Source organism: Mustela erminea, chromosome 4 (assembly GCF_009829155.1).
Source record: "Mustela erminea isolate mMusErm1 chromosome 4, mMusErm1.Pri, whole genome shotgun sequence".
NCBI classification, from domain to species: domain Eukaryota; kingdom Metazoa; phylum Chordata; class Mammalia; order Carnivora; family Mustelidae; genus Mustela; species Mustela erminea.
The window spans coordinates 131,565,246-131,584,493 of NC_045617.1; the positions used below are offsets into that span (position 1 = coordinate 131,565,246).

Consider the following 19,248-nt stretch of genomic DNA (forward strand, 5'->3'; position numbering starts at 1 on the left):
GGTTGAGCGGGAGTTTCCGGTCGGGGAGATCCTGTTTCCTGCCGCAGCAGGTGTATCTCCTTTTTAGCACGTGGCGCTCGCTTTTAGCTTCGGAGCTTCTGAGTGGTTTGCTAGGCGGGCATCTGCCGAAAGGCGGTTTGATGGGCGGCGGGTAGGACTGTCCCTGTGGGGTTCCTGTTCCAACGCTGCGCGGACGGCCTCCCCGGGCGTCGAGGCTTTGCGCGCTTCCGTCATGGACTACCGGCGGCTGCTGATGAGTCGGGTGGTCCCGGGGCAGTTCGACGACGCGGATGCCTCCGACAGGTGGGCGCGGGTTGGACACTGACTCCGCTGGGATTCTGCTCTCTTCTCCGCCAACCGCCCGCTTGGGCTTTTGAGGGAGATCAGTAGTTGTTCCGCTTCTTTCTCCATCCCAGCCGGGTCTTTTATAACCTGCTTTGCGGCAGAATTAGCATCGCGGGCACGCACAGTCGGGATAGCGGTTAGGAAACACAGATTTTTGCTCTTTAACTCTATTCAGCCTTCAGAAATATTTGAGCACCTACTGTGTGCCGGGTTCTGTCTTTAGCGTTGGAGATGGTGATGAACAAGACTTAAGTCCCTGCTGTCAGTGAATTTTACCTTGTACTTGGGAGGGACTGACAGTTGAGTACCTAGAGATATTTAAAAAAAAAAAAAGACACTATGTAAATAATTAAAATCAGTTGGTAGACTAACGACAATGTCAGGAGGGAGTTAAGTCAAGATTTGAACGACGAAAAGGAACTAATCTCAAGAAGAGCAGAAGGAACAGACGTTCAGCAAAAGACAACAGTGCAGAGGCTTAACGTTGGTATCGCTCTTGGCTTTGAAGGGGAGATTTAGAAACCATTGTACCTAGGGCACAGCAGAAATGATTGAGAAGATGGCTAGGTACGATGTAGAAGTGAGAAGGGGCCAGATGGTGTAGAGCTTTATAAGTGTTGAGGAGTTGGGATATTTAAGTATTAATGGAAAGCCATATGAGAGATTTTAGCAGGGGAATGACATAATATAACGTATGATTTAAAGGAATTGCTCTGTTATGGAGAGGGTGGTTTTGGAAGGCATGGATGGAAGCAGTTTAAAATTAATACAGTAGGGGTGCCTGGGTGACTCAGTTAAGCATCTGACTCTTGATTTCAGCTCAGGTCATGATCTGAGGGTTATGAGTCCCGCTCAGGCTCCACACTGGGCATGGAACCTGCTTAAGAGTCTCCCTCTGCAACCCCCCACCCCAACTCATGCACGCTCTCTCTCTTAAAAAAAAAATTGACAAAAGTAATTCAGTTCATACTCGATGGGAGCTTGATATAGGGTAACAGGATTATGTTTTAGGTAGAAGTGATAAGATTTGGTTTATTGAATGTGGGCTACCCTGTGAGGCAAAAGGAATTAAGGATAATTCCTACATGAAACATAGAGAGTTCCTTTGGAATTCCAAGAGTACCGATTTTACTTTGTGTTTACAGTAAGGATTCTTTACATATACATTTTATTAATCAGTTGGGGATTTTTTTCAGTAAATATATGTTGATCATTTTCTGTGTGTCAGATCTAACATTCGTGGGTAGGGGTGCATTGATAAACACCACCCTGATTGACACAGGGCTTTCATGGTAGGAGGGGAAACATTAAAGGATTAGACAATTGATATTTGTATTAGAATCGGGTAACTAGTAAAGAGGAAAAATGGATGAGGATTAAGGAAGACTTCCGTGAGCAAATTATCATTACTGGGAGGTTACATTGGATTTAGCCAGAAAAATAAGATTTTATTTCAAATTAATTGCAGATTTTTGTTGCCAGACAAACATGTATAAGGCTTTAGGGAAGAAGTAGAAAGGTGAAACCCAGCCCAGTGTTGCTGGTGAATAGTTGACGGTAATGAGTGTGCACTGGCTTACCAACCATGGCTGGATATTGTGAGGATAAACCAGTGGATTTTAAACATCCTACGAGGCACAGAACGACCTTCCAGAATGAAAAAATTGTCCAGCCAAGGTTGAGAAGTTCTGGTTCAAATGAAGTGTAACTTAGACATGCCACTCTAGGTTACTGGCAATTAAAGGATAAAATTAAGGATTGTATTTACAGAATCATAGTAACTATAGATAGCAGGTGTGTAATGATTATTTTCTTCCCATCCATATTTATGGAGATTTGGAGCCCTGTAAGCTGTGACTAATTAATAATCAGGATTGATCATCTGAATTTACTAAACTCTCGTTCTGACTTTTTTAAGCTAGTAGTTCACATTATCAGCTGTTCTATGTGGTTCTGTCTTGTTCTCTACATGAGAGGTCAAAACTGGTAGTTCCTCTAATGACTATGACCTGCGGACACATATTTTGTTTGGTATGCAATGTTTTGTTAAAATTAAATGTACCAGTTAAGTAGGATTTGCCGCAAAAATCCACACTTCTGGCTTCTCTTGAATAACTAAGAAGATACAGTAGCACTTGGTCTGAATTTTCCCATGGCAAGAAAACACCCCATTGGTTGTGCTCCCTTTTTACTCTGGACCTGTTCTCTGGTTTCAAGACTCACCACTTCTCATACTGAATTACACGCATACTCCCAGTCTCATTTGTGGTGCTTGTGTTGTTCATTCCTTCCCTTCACGAACAAGGGTGATTTGAAGTTCTTTGTGTGACCCAGATCTTGATACAGCTCCTTTTGTCGGAGTGGCACTAAGCTCAAGGTAAGGCTGCTTTAGACTTATTCTCAAATTTTGTCAAAAAGCGTTTTTCCCCCCTCTTAAGGCATATCTGCGAATGGTTTTCCTAGAGGCGGGTCTGGTGTATTGGTCAGAGTCCATTTGTTCAGCAGAGAAAGTGACAGCGTAAATCCTAACTTCAAGGTGGGTTTCATACTGGGTGTATTTCTTCTTTAGTAGGACCAGGAGAAGAAGCAAACAATGGGAATGGCACTGTGAAAAACAACTTGGTGTTGAGTTTATGGGGAAGTACTTTGGAAGGAAAACTTTTACATCTATTGGTATAGATTTAGTCTGTTGTATCGCAAATAATTACATGTGTAGATCCTAGTAAATCCTACTAGAGGTCTGTGTAAACATGCTGAAACATTGTTATTTCTAGTGAAAGCATTGACTTGAAGACCAGCAGAGAACAAGATGGTGTTCTGTTTGAAGACCTGCACAATGTGTCTGAGAAGACGGGGGAAGGTGAGATGGAGGAGGAGGAGGAGGAGGAGGAGGAGGAGGAGGAGGAGTCCGATGATGATGACGACTGGGACTGGGATGATGGAGTTGGGAGGCTCACCAAGAGTTGCATCTCAAATGCAAGGAGTAACTCCCAGGTATTTTATAAATGATTTTATGCATCTGTTACTGCTTACGTTGTCTTTTTTTCAAAGAACTTTTTGTCATTCTGGGATTGACTAACTGAAAGATTTCCATCAGGTTATGTTGCCCTGTAGCCCCAGGTTTTAACCAGTTTCATTCTTCATCCTTTTCGTATTTCTGGTAATTTCCTGGATGTAGATTCCTTTCATAATGAGTACATTTAAAAAGAGTCATTTAAATTATGATGACGAGCTTTAAAATGTGCACAGGAAAGGATGTAAACAGGCAGTTTACTACAAATGGTTAGGAAGCATGGAGAAAAAAGTTCAACTTGCTTAATAATTAGAGAAGTGCAGATTAAATACGTAGAGATGCCATTTTTTTCCCCTATGAAACTGACCAAGATCCAAAATTATAATTGCTGATTGAGTAAATAAGCACAGTTATTTGGAGGACAAACTGGTATATGAGAAAAAGTATTTAAAACATAAAATAAGTGCTTTGACTCAGCAGTTCTTCTAGGATTGGGCCAAAAATAATGTTAAAAGAATGATCCTCCAGTATTGCTTATACAGAAGCATTGGAAGTAAACTTGATTAATTACTGAGGGACTGATTTCCCTCATAGGATCCCTGATTGGATATTATGAGACTTTAAGATACGTTGCAGTGGAAAGCTATATTAATGACATGTTTATGATCTACCATCTCTGCTATGTACAGAATGTGAGTTACCAGACTACATAAAGTCTTCATCTCAGCTGGAAGTACTTAATGTTTTAGGAGTTTGCAGAGTCCTAGGATTAGCTGGTACATCTTCCTGGAACATACCAGTTTCTGAAAGAGATGGAGGGGGGAGAAAGCCAAAAATATTTCTTTGACTCTTGAGGCTATTTTGTGGACTAGAATGCTAGCAATTAAAAATAACCAGATGAATTTCACACTTGTGGTCTTGTTTTGGTAACTCCTTCATTGATTTGTTGGTGAGACACTGAGCTATTTCAACTTTGAAATAGTGTAACCCCTTTGAGCAAAGCTAGTAATACAAGTAATTATACGTATTTAAATGGTAACTGTTGTCTTGGGTGTTGGGAATTATAGGTGATTAAAATTTTACCTTTGATTTCTACTGTGAACCTGTATTTAGAAATGTTTTAAAAATTGTATTTAGTAGAAAACTTTAAAGAGGTCTGTGCAAACAAGAAACAAGCCAGCTTCACACTTCCAAGTTGAGATAACAGGATTAAGTCAGCAATTATTATGGGCGCTTTTTATCTGTACTATATTCTCTTATTTATGGGTTTTTTCTTCTCTTTTTGCTATTACTTAAGTTTGTGCATAGTGCCAGAAAGTCTCATACCTAATCTTTCCCTTTCTTGAGATAGTAGACCCAAACTGAGATTCTTAGAACCAGTTTCATGTTGGTCTAAGCTCTTTGTTATACACTTTGGGTATAAATAAACATCTTCAAATTTTGAATCTATAAAGCAAACAAAAAAATACATTTAATTTTATTTTGTTACTTATAATAATGAGGAATACATTGTAGAGAGGTTAAAAAGAGTCAGATGGTACACACTCCTTTAACCACTAATTTTGTCCTATTTCAGATGTCTTTAAAAATTTCTTACACAAATGCGATTGATTCTTAACCTTTTATTGGGGTACTCATTCAAGTATTGATGCTTTAATAGTTAACTGTGAGCTAAGGAAAACGGGATGTGATAAAGAACCCAGAGGTCTTTATTTAAAACTAGTGCCTTCAACTCCGAAACTCGTTTCTTCTAGGCAAATCGACAGACTTCCAACTGCAATTCAGCCAAAATGTCTACTCCAGCAGACAAGGTCTTACGGAAATTTGAGAATAAAATTAATTTAGGTGAGTTCGTAAAATACATTTGGGCTCTGAGGAAGTTCTTCAGAAGCCATAGTGTTATTAAAATGTTGTTAAATCAAGAAATGAGAGTATTCAGTGTTGCTGACTGACTGATAACGTTTACAGAAGATAAAATCTCAGTGACTTAAAAGCCTGGCTTCAGGAAGAGACTTTAGCTTAGATTTTTTTTTAGTTCTGTTTTTTTCTCTGCTGTAGAATTATAAAGTTACGGGTGCCTGTTCAAGTTTTTGTCTGTTTTGTATTAGATTTTATGGTAAGATTATCCAATAGTAGGATCTTGAAAATATACTGACCCTGGAATGTGTAAGTTGGGATGCTGTCTCCACACAGTTGAAAATCCATGTATAACTTTTGACTCCCCCCAAAAACTTCACTACTAACAGCCCACTGGTGACGGGAAGCCTCACTGATAACACAAATAGTGGATAGACGTGTAGTTTGTATGTTATATGTATTATATACTTCATTCTTACAATAAAGGAAACTAGAGAAAAGAAAATGTTAAATCATAAGGAAGAGGAAATACATGTGCAGTTCTTTGCTGTGAAAATTGTGCATGTGAGTGGGCCTGGGCAATTGAAACGCATGTTGTTCAAGAGTCAGCTGTGCTAGAATACAGAACCTAAGTACATTTGGCTTTACTAGACACTCAGTGTGTGGGTGTCAGTCATTTAGTGAGCTGTTGAATGCTGATTCGAACCACCAGCTCTTGAAAAATGCAGGGTCATCTTTGTCTCACAGACACTGATAACTCATTATAAACTTAGCACATCTCTCAAAGCCCATGATTGAGCTATAATTTAAAATGAAACTTGATGGGGCGCCTGGGTGGCTCAGTGGGTTAAGCCACTGCCTTCGGCTCAGGTCATGATCTCAGGGTCCTGGGATAGAGTCCCACATCGGGCTCTCGGCTCAGCGGGGAGCCTGCTTCCCTCTCTATTTCTGCCTGCCTCTCTGTCTGCTTGTGATCTCTCTCTGTCAAATAAATAAATAAAAATCTTAAAAAAAAAAATAAAAAATAAAATGAAACTTGAAGTTTTTAGAATTAGACTTGGAATTCAAGCAGTTATGTTGTCTGTATTAGTCATGTAAAGTATGAACAAGTGTCTGAAATACAGCATATGCAGGTGAAGTATTTTGGGGGGGATCCCTGGGTCCGAGTTTCTGTGGCTCAGAAATTGGAGCCGTGGTGATGACAGTGATAACGCTTGTCACTACAGAGACACAGCGTCGTGCTCCTCTCTGAAAACATGAACATTTTTTTAGTATTTAAAGATACTCTATACAACAAAGTATTTAGAAAATAAGGAAGAGGGAGGAAGTATTCTATTCAGACTGTTGTCTTTTTGTCTTCAATGTTGTTTACATTGTGTATTTTTTAATTTTCAGATAAGCTAAATGTTACTGATTCTGTCATAAATAAAGTCACTGAAAAGTCTAGACAAAAGGAAGCAGATATGTAAGTAATATTTTAGCTATAAAACATGGCTGATGGGGACTAATTTGAGACAAATAAAGTAGCATCTTGGTTATAAATCTTTTGGAAAGGATATTTCTTTGTATACTTAAGCCATTTTTTTCATTTTTTTTTAAGTGAGGGTATCCTTTCCTTTATAAGTTGAAAATACTGAGTCTTAAGATATGTATGGTCAAACTATAATTTTGTGAAATTCACAAATATACTCTCAAGAGGGTAATGGTTTTAAACTAAAATATAGATTCTAGATTAAAGTAAAATGTTAGAGCATAAAAATATTCCCTTTTAAGAATTTATTAAAATTTTATTCCTTTCCATGAAATATTTTTAAAAATTCAAGGGAAGATTTCAAACTGAATAGTGATATATCTAAGAACAGTTTTTATTTATTCTTCTCAAAATCAGTTGTTTAAGATCTGCCTAACTTCTCCATCATAGTAACTCTAAGGCATTGACAATATATTATAAAAAGTGATATTAAGGTTATACAGCTAGTAGTGTTGGAACCAAATTTAAGGAGCACTTGGGTGACTCAGTTAAGTGTCCGACTCTTAATTTTGGCACAGGTTGTGATGTCAGGGTCTTGAGATCGAGCCCTTCATTGGGTTCAGTGGGAGTCTGGTTGCGGAGTCTCTCTCCCCTGCCCCTCCCCCTGCTTGGCTGTGCATGTACATGTGCACTTTTCCCCTCTAAAATAAATCTTTTTTTAAAAAAAAGAACTGAACTTAAAAATCAGTTTTATTCTTCTGGTTTATTGCTATACCTAAGAGATAATCAGCTTTTCTTTTTGTAAAAATTTATTTTGAGAGAGAGAGAGAGTGCGTGTGCACCCACTGGAGTGGAGGGAGGGGGAGAGGGAGAGAGAGAATCTCAAGCAGACTCCCAGCCGAGTGCAGAGGGTGGGGAGGGTGGGGGGAGGGGGAAGTTCGATCTCAGAACCCTGAAATCATGACCTGAGCTGAAACCAGGAGTCCGACACTCAACTGACTAAGCCACCGAAGCGCCCCAAGATACAGACTTTTTGAGAACTGCCATAATCACTTGTTATTTCATGAAGTGTTTGTTTGGATCTTTGTGAGTTTAGATGAGTGCTAATAGAGTCACTAAGTGTATGAGCTGAAACCAACCAGAGTTTGCATTTTAATGTAGAACCCAGGAAATATCTTAAGATGATAAAACCTTGTGTCTTTGTAGAAAGGAACTCTAAAGAGAAGGCAGTATCAATGACTTTAATATGTATTAATAAAATCATTAAAGATGTAAGGGCAATTATTAATAGACTTGGTGTTTTCTCTTTTGCAGCATAGTTCACTCTATCCCAGCTGTTCTTTTTATCTAACCCTTCTGAAATATGGACAGAAATATGAATGAAATAGGCAGATGTGCTCCTTTTGCTGTAGGGAACTGAATTGATGATTAAGGGGACATGAAGGAATCATCATTGAGCAATGAAACTACAATGAGATTATGAAATCTGTTATTAAAGAAACTACCCATATAGGAATTTCAAGGAATGATACATTTGGAAACTTTATTTTGGCTTCTAAATTTTGAATGTCACATATACATTTTTGGTTTTGCTTAGGTATCGCATCAAAGATAAGGCGGACAGAGCAACTGTGGAACAGGTAAAATTTCAATGTGCTGCAAGCTCTCTATTTTATTTTATTTTTCTTTATTCATTTTATTTTATTTTATTTTATTTTATTTTCTGATTGTATTTATTTGAGAGAGAGACAGAGAATGAGCTGGGCAGAGGCAGAGGGAGAAGCAGATTACCGTGCTGAGCAGGGAGCCCAATGTGGGGCTCCGTCCTAGGACCCTGAGATAACAACCTGAGCAGAAGCAGACGCTTAACTGACTGAGCCACGCAAATACCCTGCAAGCTCTCATTTTAAATGAGCATTACTTTTCTCTTGGGTTATAGTTTGCATTCATCCTTCTTGCTTAATGCTGATGTTATCTAAAACTACTCCTTCCTGTAGTTTTGAGTTTAGAAATCTACATTTTGCTTTATTTATAATAGGACTGTTAACAGATAAATTAGAGTCATGTCCCGCTCTGGCCATCATGCAGTGCTTCCCTCTTCTGTGGGGAAGCAGAATTCATTGTAAGATCGGAATCTCTTGTCTTGTCTTAAGGTCAGCAGGAATTTTTCTGAGCTTTCACAAAGGATAGGTATCTGCCACAAAGTGGGGGTATGTGTGTGTGTATAATTTTCAATTAGAAATTCATTACTTGGTTTAGAAATTACACTTGTTTTTATTCTTTCTATTCAAGAGTGGAGAAGAATTTTCTTTATTTTCCCATATGTAGACAGTTGTGATTGGATGTTAGCATTTGCCCAGATTTTTGATGTGAAAAGGTGATAGAAAGGGTCAGAACATTGCTGCAGCCACCTCAAGATTGATTGCGCTGACTTCAAAGGGGACCCTTTGCCTGATTTACTCATCTGTAGCAGAGGTGTGCAGACTCCTTCTTTAAAGGGTTAAATAAATACTTTAAGCATTATGGCTCACAATTTTTTTTTTTCTTAAACAACTATTTTAAAATTTAAGGGCCATTCCTAGCTTCAGGCTATAGAAAAACAGGCTGTGGCCTGTATTTGACTCATGAGCTATAGGGTGCTGACCCCTGATTTCTTTTTTTTTTTAATTTTTAAAAATTAAAAAAATTTTTGTAAACATATAATGAATTTTTATCCCCAGGGGTACAGGTCTGTGAATCGCCAGGTTTACACACTTAACAGCACTCACCATAGCACATACCCTCCCCAGTGTCCAAAACCCCACCCCCCTTTCCCAACCCCCCTCACCCCAGCAACCCTCAGTTTGTTTTGTGAGATTAAGAGTCACTTATGGTTTGTCTCCCTCCCAATCCCATTGCTGACCCATGATTTACAGTTGCATGTCTGGGACAGTGGCCACTGAGCACTTGAGATGTAGCTAGTCTGAATTGAGACGTGCCGTCCATGTCAACACACTGGACTGTGAAGGCTTGGTGTAAAAAATGCAGTGTTAAATCTCTCGCTGGTAACTTCTTATATCAATTGCATGTTGAAATTGATAGTGTTTTAGATATATTGGATTAAATAAAATAAAACAAATTTTACCTGCTTTTTTTTACTCCTTATAATGTTACTAGAAAATGTAAACCTAGCTATGTGACTTGTATTATATTCTCTTAGCTAATGTCAGTCTACGGTCAATTCCGCTTCCTTTTTGACTTGGTTGGTAGACTTTCATTTCTGTGACTGAACTTGTTGGTTCATCTCTTGTCTCTCTGGCTCTTATGTCGCATTTTATTTATTAAAATTCGGCGTGAATAAAAACACCACACTTGATATTCATTGAGTCAGCCAGGATGGCCTAGTACCTAAGCTCTTCAGATTATTAATGGTCACCTGTTTGAGTGAGAAATATTTGGTACTCTCTCTCTGAACTTTCTTTTTTTTCCAATGTTTTAGGTGTTGGATCCTAGAACACGAATGATATTATTCAAGATGTTGACTAGAGGAATCATATCTGAGATAAATGGCTGCATAAGCACAGGAAAAGAAGTGAGCTTTTCTTTGGATGCCTGAATGTTTTCATGTTAGTTTTCTTATTTCAGATTCCAAAAGGAACTAAGGCACTTGGTACATAAATGGTGCCTTTAAAAAGTAAAGGAAAGGAAAAAAAAAACCCACACAAGTCAGAATAGCTTACTCTTTCCAAAAACAGCTTTATTAATATTTATGGGTGGGGAGGAAGTTGGGCACACAACTGTGCCTTTTCACCTCCGTCACAATACTGGATCACTGGGTCCAGGGGTGCCAGGGTCAGTGCAGATGGTCTGATTCCTGCTGGCCCGAGTCCTTATTGCATAGTTACTAATGGGGGCAGGGGCTTAGTCTGGTTTCTGTGAGTCAGCCAATCTCTTTCCCATTTTTCCTTTGCACTTGGATATGGAGAAAGACAGACACAGCATTTTTAAATTAGCAACTCATCCTATGGGAAGCACTTCTCAGTAAAACTCAATTTATAAATCAGATCTAAGAGTGTCTTAAAATATTTTTCACCTACTTGAGACACAGAAATGTTTGGAACGGCTTCTTCTACATAAATTGGATCTTACTATATACGTAAATTAGAGCCTTACTTACTGTACCGTTTGGTGACGATGTTTTGGATGATGGTGTTTCTCATATGTGTTACTTCAGTTCGCTTGACTTTTTTTTTCTAACTTTTGAGAATAGAATCAAATAGAGTGAAAAATTGAAATACCATGTGTAGCTATTTAACACAAATGTCCTTTTGTTTTTGATGCAAAATAGGCGAATGTGTACCATGCTAGCACAGCAAACGGAGAGAGCAGAGCAATCAAAATTTACAAAACTTCTATTTTGGTGTTCAAAGATCGGGATAAGTATGTAAGTGGGGAATTCAGGTAAGCTCCGATTCTTTTTCTAGTTGGCCTAATTTCTCCATCCTAGAATACAGACCGGAATAATGGAATGATTGGAATAACAAATATTTTTCTCGTTCAAGATTTCGTCATGGCTATTGTAAAGGAAACCCCAGAAAAATGGTGAAAACCTGGGCAGAAAAAGAAATGAGAAACTTAATCAGGTGACTGTCGGAGGGGGTGGGGGGGAGGTGTGTGGCTGTGCTGCGGCAGCCATACTGGCCCTCTCTCCTTCCTGCTGGCAAATCCCAGGGTGGTTCTGTCCAAAAGTGGGTACTTGGAGTGCTGTTCATTTCTGTTAGATCCAGCACATTCCTGGACAAATAAGAACTACCTTGTCTTCTCTGTTTTGGGAACCCATTACTTTCCCACTCTGTTTTGGGAAAAATTTACATTTATTTAGCAAGGCTGGGTCATTCCAAGCTCCTTGGAAGCCATGTGAAAGCATTTAAAATTTATACTGAGGATGATAGGGGGCTGTTGCAAGATTTTAAATAGGGAAATGCACAGTCGGGTTTTGAGACTGATGTGTCATTTTTTATAGGCATTGGAGTTTTAGACAGTTTTGTTAAGACTTCAACTCTGTCATGGTTTTCTTTTTCTGGTTTCAGTCCAGTCTTGGACATATTTATCCATTCTTTGTGCTGACACTTTTATATCAGGTGAGGGCAACTTATCGAGCTGAGACCAAGTTTTCTCCAAAAATTGAAGTTTTGGGGTGCCTGGGTGGCTCCGTTGTTTGCTGTCTGCCTGTGACTCAGGTCGTGATCCCAGCGTCCTGGGATGGAGCCCCACATTGAACTCCCTGCTCGGCAGGAAGTCTGCTTCTCCCTCACCAGCTCCCTTGTGCTGGTGTCCTTCTCTTGCTGTGTCTCTCTGTCATAAATAAATAAAATCTTAAAAAATCTTTTTTGAAGTTTTTTTCCTCTCTTTCAAATACCTTTTTGGCGTTTTATCTGCAGTGCATTAATGACATACATTGGATATGTTAGTATTAAATACTTGTTTTGAAAGTACTTTTGAAATCTTCCTGTGTTCAGCTAGCTATTATGTATGAATCCAACTGTTTTGTTTTGTTTTGTAAGTAAACTACACCCAGCGTGGGTGGGGCTCTAACTCAGTACCCCAAGTAGTCTCGTGCTCACTCTACCATCTGAGCCATCCAGGTGCCCTGAATCCAAGTGTTTTTTTTAATCATTGTTGAGGCTAATCAACTCAGAAGACAGATCTGCTGTAGTTAACCAATTCCAGGATGCACAATTCACAGTTTCACATCTCTGGAATTGGGCTGAGCCTTAGAGGTTATGAGATGTAGGTTAATTCCCAGTGTTTTGTCATTCTTGGTTGTGCATCATGGTGCTACCCAAAATCTCTGGGGTCTTCGAGTTTCTGAAATGCAGTAACAGCGTTGAGACATGTTGATGCTGTTTCCTAACAGCTGTATTAATCTTGTGTGCTGTAGCTGCTGTCATTTGTTTTGGATACTGGGTCACCTTTTCCCTTGTCCTTTTGTCTTTGAATACCACAGGCTGAACACAGCGCAGATCCCATGCCCAGAACCTATCCTGCTGAGAAGTCATGTTCTTGTCATGGGCTTCATTGGTAAAGATGACATGTGAGTACGTAGAAGGCTAAGAATTACATGCTCAGAGGTGTATTTTTTAAAAAAATTTTTTTTCAGAAGTATATTTTTAAGTGCTTTGAATTATCCAATATAGGACTCTTTCCCATTGAAATAGCTCCTTTCATCTTGGAATTTTTTTTTTTTTTTTTGTGAATCTTTTCCACTGTACTCGTGCAGAGTGTTATTCATTTATTCTACCTTTTTAAGTCTCAGAATGCTTCAGAATAACAAATTTGAGGAATGTTTTCCACAGTAAGCTGGGAGAACACCTGTTTCTCGACAGCTTTTCGGATTGGTACATTTGTAGTGATATAGTTGTTCAGTGATGAGTTGTTGAAAAGAAGTCCATGTAGCCATGTGTGGTACAAAGCAAGAAAACTCGTTCTGGGGCATTTTATCTTAGTTTGTTTTATTTGTATTCAAGGCCAGCGCCACTGTTGAAAAACGTCCAGTTATCAGAATCCAAGGCTCGGGAGTTATATCTACAGCTCATCCAGTATATGAGAAGAATGTATCAAGATGCCAGACTCGTCCACGCAGATCTCAGTGAATTTAACATGCTGTGAGTGTGTTTTGTCCCCTAGGAACCTCCTGTACAGCACTTCATGGCCTTCAAGAAAATAAAATCCAAAGCAAGGAGTCATTTTTATTTCATTTTTCGATTTATTTATTTGAGAGAGAAACAGAGACAGGAAGAACACGAACAGGGAGGAGAGGGAGAAGCAGACACCCACCTGAGCAGGGAGCCCAACCCGGCCCTCCATCCCAGGACCCTGGGATCATGACTTGAGCCAAAGGCAGACGCTTAATGACTGAGCCCACCCAGGCGCCCCCAAGAAGTCATTTTTAAATTCCAGAGTTTTCAAGGTGGCTTTCACATGGTCATAGTGTAGGATGTGTTTTGTGCCTACAGTGGCCTTAGTCACAGAACTGACCATCTGATCCTTAACAGATTTACAGGACTCTGGAAATTGTTTCAGTTCTCATCTCCTGCTAGTCAGAGTGGCCTCTTACCCTTACCCACCTTGTTCGTTCTATTGACTATTTCCTTTGCTCTTAAGATAGAATTTTTTTGAACAAAAAAACGCAGGAAAGTAGTCGATCCCAAGTCCCTGTGTGTCTGGCCCACAGGTACCATAGCGGAGGTGTGTACATCATTGACGTTTCTCAGTCCGTAGAGCATGACCACCCACATGCCTTGGAGTTCTTAAGAAAGGACTGTGCCAACGTCAACGGTGAGTGGAAATTGGAGTTTCCTACCAAGTTGTTTGTGTCTGTTGGTTCTGCTGATACCAAATCATGGCACTGAATCATTTCATGTAGTGGTACGTCTACCATTTGTTGGGAGATGGTATATATATATATATATATATTTTTTTTTTTTTTTTTTTTATTTTCAGCATAACAGTATTTCATTATTTTTGCACCACACCCAGTGCTCCATTCAGTCTGTGCCCTATATAATACCCACCACCTGGTACCCCAACCTCCCATCCCCCGCCCCTTCAAAACCCTCAGATTGTTTTTCAGAGTCCATAGTCTCTCAGGGTTCACCTCCCCTTCCAATTTCCCCCAACTCCCTTCTCCTCTCTAACTCCCCATGTCCTCCATGCTATTTGTTATGCTCCACAAATAAGTGAAACCATATGATAATTGACTCTCTCTGCTTGACTTATTTCACTCAGCATAATCTCTTCCAGTCCCGTCCATGTTGCTACAAAAGTTGGGTATTCATACTTTCTGATGGAGGCATAATACTCCATAGTGTATATGGACCACATCTTCCTTATCCATTTGTCCGTTGAAGGGCATCTTGGTTCTTTCCACAGTTTGGCGACCGTGGCCATTGCTGCTATAAACATTGGGGTACAGATGGCCCTTCTTTTCACTCCATCTGTATCTTTGGGGTAAATACCCAGTAGTGCAATTGCAGGGTCATAGGGAAGTTCTATTTTTAATTTCTTGAGGAATCTCCACACTGTTCTCCAAAGAGGCTGGACCAACTTGCATTCCCACCAACAGTGTAAGAGGGTTCCCCTTTCTCCACATCCCCTCCAACACATGTTGTTTCCTGTCTTGCTAATTTTGGCCATCCTAACTGGTGTAAGGTGATATCTCAATGTGGTTTTAATTTGAATCTCCCTGAGGGCTAGTGATGATGAACATTTTTTCATGTGTCTGATAGTATGTCTTTTTTTTGTATTTGTATGCCTTCATTGGAGAAGTGTCTGTTCATATCTTCTGCCCATTTTTTGATAGATTGTCTGTTTTGTGTGTGTTGAGTTTGAGGAGTTTTTTATAGATCCTGGATATCAACCTTTTGTCTGTACTGTCATTTGCAAATATCTTCTCCCATTTTGTGGGTTGCCTCTTTGTTTTCTTGACTGTTTCCTTTGCTGTGCAGAAGCTTTTGATTTTGATGAAGTCCCAAAAGTTTATTTTGGCTTTTGTTTCCTTTGCCTTTGGAGACATATCTTGAAAGAAGTTGCTGTGGCTGATATCGAAGAGATTACTGCCTATGTTCTCCTCTAGGATTCTGATGGATTCCTATCTCACATTGAGGTCTTTTATCCATTTTGAGTTTATCTTTGTGTACGGTGTAAGAGAATGGTCGAGTTTCATTCTTCTAACATATAGCTGCCCAGTTTTCCCAGCACCATTTATTGAAGAGACTATCTTTTTTCCACTGTATATTTTTTCCTGTTTTGTCGAAGATTATTTGCCCATAGAGTTGAGGGTCCATATGTGGGCTCTCTACTCTGTTCCACTGGTCTGTGTGTCTTCTTTTATGCCAGTACCATGCTGTCTTGGTGATCACAGCTTTGTAGTAAAGCTTGAAATCAGGTAGCGTGATGCCCCCTGTTTTATTTTTGTTTTTCAACATTTCCTTAGCGATTTTGGGTCTCTTCTGATTCCATACAAATTTTTGGATTATTTGCTTCAGCTCTTTGAAAAATACCGGTGGAATTTTGATCGGAATGGCATTAAAAGTATAGATTGCTCTAGGCAGTGTAGACATTTTAACAGTGTTTATTCTTCCGATCCAAGAGCATGGAATGGTCTTTCATCTTTTTGTGTCTTCTTCAATTTCTTTCATGAGTGTTCTGTAGTTCCTCAAGTACAGATCCTTTACCTCTTTGGTTAGGTTTATTCCCAGGTATCTTATGGTTCTTGGTGGTATAGTAAATGGAATCGATTCTCTAATTTCCCTTTCTGTATTGTCATTGTTAGTGTATAAGAAAGCCACTGATTTCTGTACATTGACTTTGTATCCTGCCACGTTGCTGAATTGCTGTATGAGTTCTAGTAGTTTGGGGGTAGAGTCTTTTGGGTTTTCCATATAAAGAATCATGTCATCTGCAGAGAGAGAGTTTGACTTCTTCATTGCCAATTTGGATACCTTTTATTTCTCTTTGTTGTCTGATTGCTGTTGCTAGGACTTCTAATACTATGTTGAACAAGAGTGGTGAGAGTGGGCATCCTTGTCATGTTCCTGATCTCAACGGGAAGGCTGCAAGCTTTTTCCCATTGAGGATGATATTTGCTGTGGGTCTTCCATAGATGGGTTTGATGAAGTTCAGGAATGTTCCCTCTATCCCTATACTTTGATGCGTTTTAATCAGGAACAGATGCTGGATTTTGTCAAATGCTTTTTTTGCATCAATTGAGAGGACCATGTGGTTCTTTTCTCTTCTCATATTAATTTGTTCTATCACATTGATTGATTTGCCAATGTCGAACCATCCTTGTAGCCCAGGGATGAATCCCACCTGGTCATGGTGGATAATCTTTTTAATGTGCTGTTGGATCCTGTTTGCTAGGATCATGTTGAGAATCTTAGCATCCATATTCATCAGTGATATTGCTCTGAAATTCTCCTTTTTGGTAGGGTCTTTGCCTGGTTTGGGGATCAGGGTAATGCTGGCTTCATAGAAAGAGTCTGGAAGTTTTCCTTCTGCTTCAGTTTTTGAAACAGCTTCAGGAGAATAGGTGATATTTCTTCTTTGAAAGTTTGGTAGAATTCCTCAGGGAATCTGTCAGGTCCTGGGCTCTTGTTTTTTGGGAGGTTTTTGATCACTGCTTCAATCTCGTTACTAGATATTGGTCTATTCAGGTTGTCAATTTCTTCCTGGTTCAATTTTGGGAATGCATCCATTTCATCTAGGTTGCTTAGCTTATTGGCATATAACTGTTGATAATAACTTCTGATGATTGTTTCTATTTCCTTGATGTTAGTTGTGATCGGGAGATGGTATATTTTTATTCCTCTCTTTGTTTCTCCATAAAGTAGTTGGAATAATAATCTTTCTCCTCCTAAGGCTGTACTGTGTTTTCCTTCCAACAGATTTCTTTCTGAAGCATGGTGTTGCCGTGATGACTGTGCGGGAACTCTTTGAATTTGTCACAGATCCGTCCATCACACATGAGAACATGGACGCTTACCTCTCAAAGGTGAGGTGGGGCGAGGAAAGGAAAGAACAGAAAATAGTAATTTGCGCTCACGTGGCACTTCTCAGGGACTCCGACTGCTCAGTGTATGTTCGTTTCAACAGCTTCTTGAGACCTTCTTTTGATTTCACACATAGGGAATGAGAAGTACAGTGAAGAGCCAGTGGGAAAGCCAGGTTTCTTGACTTGAAGCATTGGGCAAGGTCATATAGACCACCAAAGGTCGTGAACCTTTAGTGAGAAACTTGTTTGGCTTCTGGTCTTTCCCTTGTTTCTTAGAGGCCTTTTTGAATCCTAGAACTTTTCCAAGTGTGGCGAAATGCACATAGTGTAAAACCGTCATGAGAACTTTTTCATCTTGTAAAATACAAACTCCGTACCCAGTCAATGTTAACTCCCCATTTCTCCCTTTTCCCAGCCCCTTCTGCTTTCTGTCTGTGAGGTTGTCTATTCTAAGTACCTCCCGTAAGTGGAATCATGCTGTTTTGTTTCCTTTTTCTGGTTCCTTGTTTCCCTTAGCATAGTGTCCTCAAGATTCAGTCATGGTGAACAGCCACACCTGTGCACCCATCCGTCTGAGCGGACACTGGGGGTGCTTCTGATACCCCTTGCGTGTTGCAAATAATGCCGCTCTGAACGTGGGTGCACCAGTCTCTAAGACCGTGCTTTCAGTTCCTTTGGGTGATACCCAAAAGTGCAGTTGCTGCATTAGCTGGTAATTCTGTTCTACTTTTTTTGAGAAACTGCCATCCTGTCTTCCTTAGCAGTGAAACCATTTTATATTCCAGCCCAACACTGTGCAGATGGTTCCAGTTTCTCCACATACATCCTCACCGTGTTCTGGTTTTGTTTTTGTGTTGTTCTTTTTTTTTTTTTTATTTTTTATTTTTTATTTTTTAGTTTTTGGACAGAGAGAGAGATCACAAGTAGGCAGAGAGGCAGGCAGAGAGAGAAGGGGAAGCAGCTCCCCACTGAGCAGATAGTCCACTGCAGGGCTCGATCCCAGGACCCTGAGACCATGACCTGAGCTGAAAGCAGAGGCTTAACCCGCTGAGCCTCTGAGGCACTCAGGTGCCCTGTATTGGTCTTTTCTCAGAGTAGCTGTCCTCACAGGTGTGAGGTGTGGAGTATCATAGCTTTGATTTGCATTTCCTTGATGGTGAGTGACATTGAGCATCTTTTCACCTGCTTGTTGGCCACATTAGAGCTCTCTTCACAGAATTTTCTCAAGCAGAAATCATTGTTTCCACAGATGTATTTCCCAGATCTTGTGAGTCTGTAGTAGAAGTGGTCAAACTGCCTCACTTCACATTAAGTTCTTTTTTTTTTTCACCTTTTTTCTCTTTTTTTTAAGTAGGCTCCACACTGCTGGGGCTCGAACTCACAACCCTGAGATCCAGACCTGAGCTGAGATCAAGAGTCAGACATTTAACAGACTGAGCCACCCGGCACTCTTGTTATTAAGTTCTTTTTAATGTTGTCACCCTCTGCTAGACCGCGAGCCCATAAGGGGCAGCAGGCTGATTCCTGTATTACCCAGTACCAAATCTATACCTCGCACTCACTAAGCAATTATGTATGTAAATTGAATAAATACATACCGTTTTTATTCCTAAATTTTTTAGCATTAATTTTAGTGTCTGAATGAAAAAAACAAAAACCTTAGTACAATTCTTTCCTTTTTTTCTATGTATTCCAAGGAAAGAACAAATCTCCAGTTTTCCAAGCCCAGAGACTCTCCTAGAATCTTTGTCACCTTAGCTGCAGCCACTGCTCAAAGAGATTCCTCTGGCATTTTATTTTTCTGCCCCGTTAGACACATGCTCGAAACTAGAGGACAGTCCACTTTTCCTCTTTGATTCCCATCATTGACTGCTACAGAATTAAAGGGTGGTTCTTCCATTCTTTGGGTCTCAGTTGTCCTTTAGTAAATATTTTTGCTAATCATTTAAAAATTAGGAAAAATAGGGTCTTGAATTCAACCCCCTGCACTGGGTGTGGAGACTTCTTTAAAAAAAAAATATATATATA

General features: G+C 39.7%; 1 protein-coding gene across 2 annotated transcripts in view; it reads left to right on the forward strand.

Annotated features, from left to right (window-relative positions):
- The first annotated feature begins 12 nt into the window (after positions 1–12).
- RIOK1 (RIO kinase 1) overlaps positions 13–19,248 on the forward strand; it is a 28,442-nt gene continuing 9,206 nt past the window's right edge. The window contains exons 1-12 of one of the 2 annotated variants that reach the window (XM_032341052.1): positions 13–303; positions 3,120–3,339; positions 5,113–5,203; positions 6,611–6,680; positions 8,284–8,326; positions 10,165–10,257; positions 11,014–11,126; positions 11,228–11,308; positions 12,673–12,759; positions 13,193–13,330; positions 13,900–14,003; positions 17,114–17,220. In XM_032341052.1, coding sequence (XP_032196943.1) covers positions 233–303; positions 3,120–3,339; positions 5,113–5,203; positions 6,611–6,680; positions 8,284–8,326; positions 10,165–10,257; positions 11,014–11,126; positions 11,228–11,308; positions 12,673–12,759; positions 13,193–13,330; positions 13,900–14,003; positions 17,114–17,220 — 1,218 coding nt within the window. In that variant the 5' untranslated portion in view covers positions 13–232. Of the gene's footprint in view, positions 304–1,283; positions 2,723–3,119; positions 3,340–5,112; positions 5,204–6,610; positions 6,681–8,283; positions 8,327–10,164; positions 10,258–11,013; positions 11,127–11,227; positions 11,309–12,672; positions 12,760–13,192; positions 13,331–13,899; positions 14,004–17,113; positions 17,221–19,248 lie in introns of those variants that run through there. The other variant, XM_032341053.1, reaches the window with a different exon arrangement.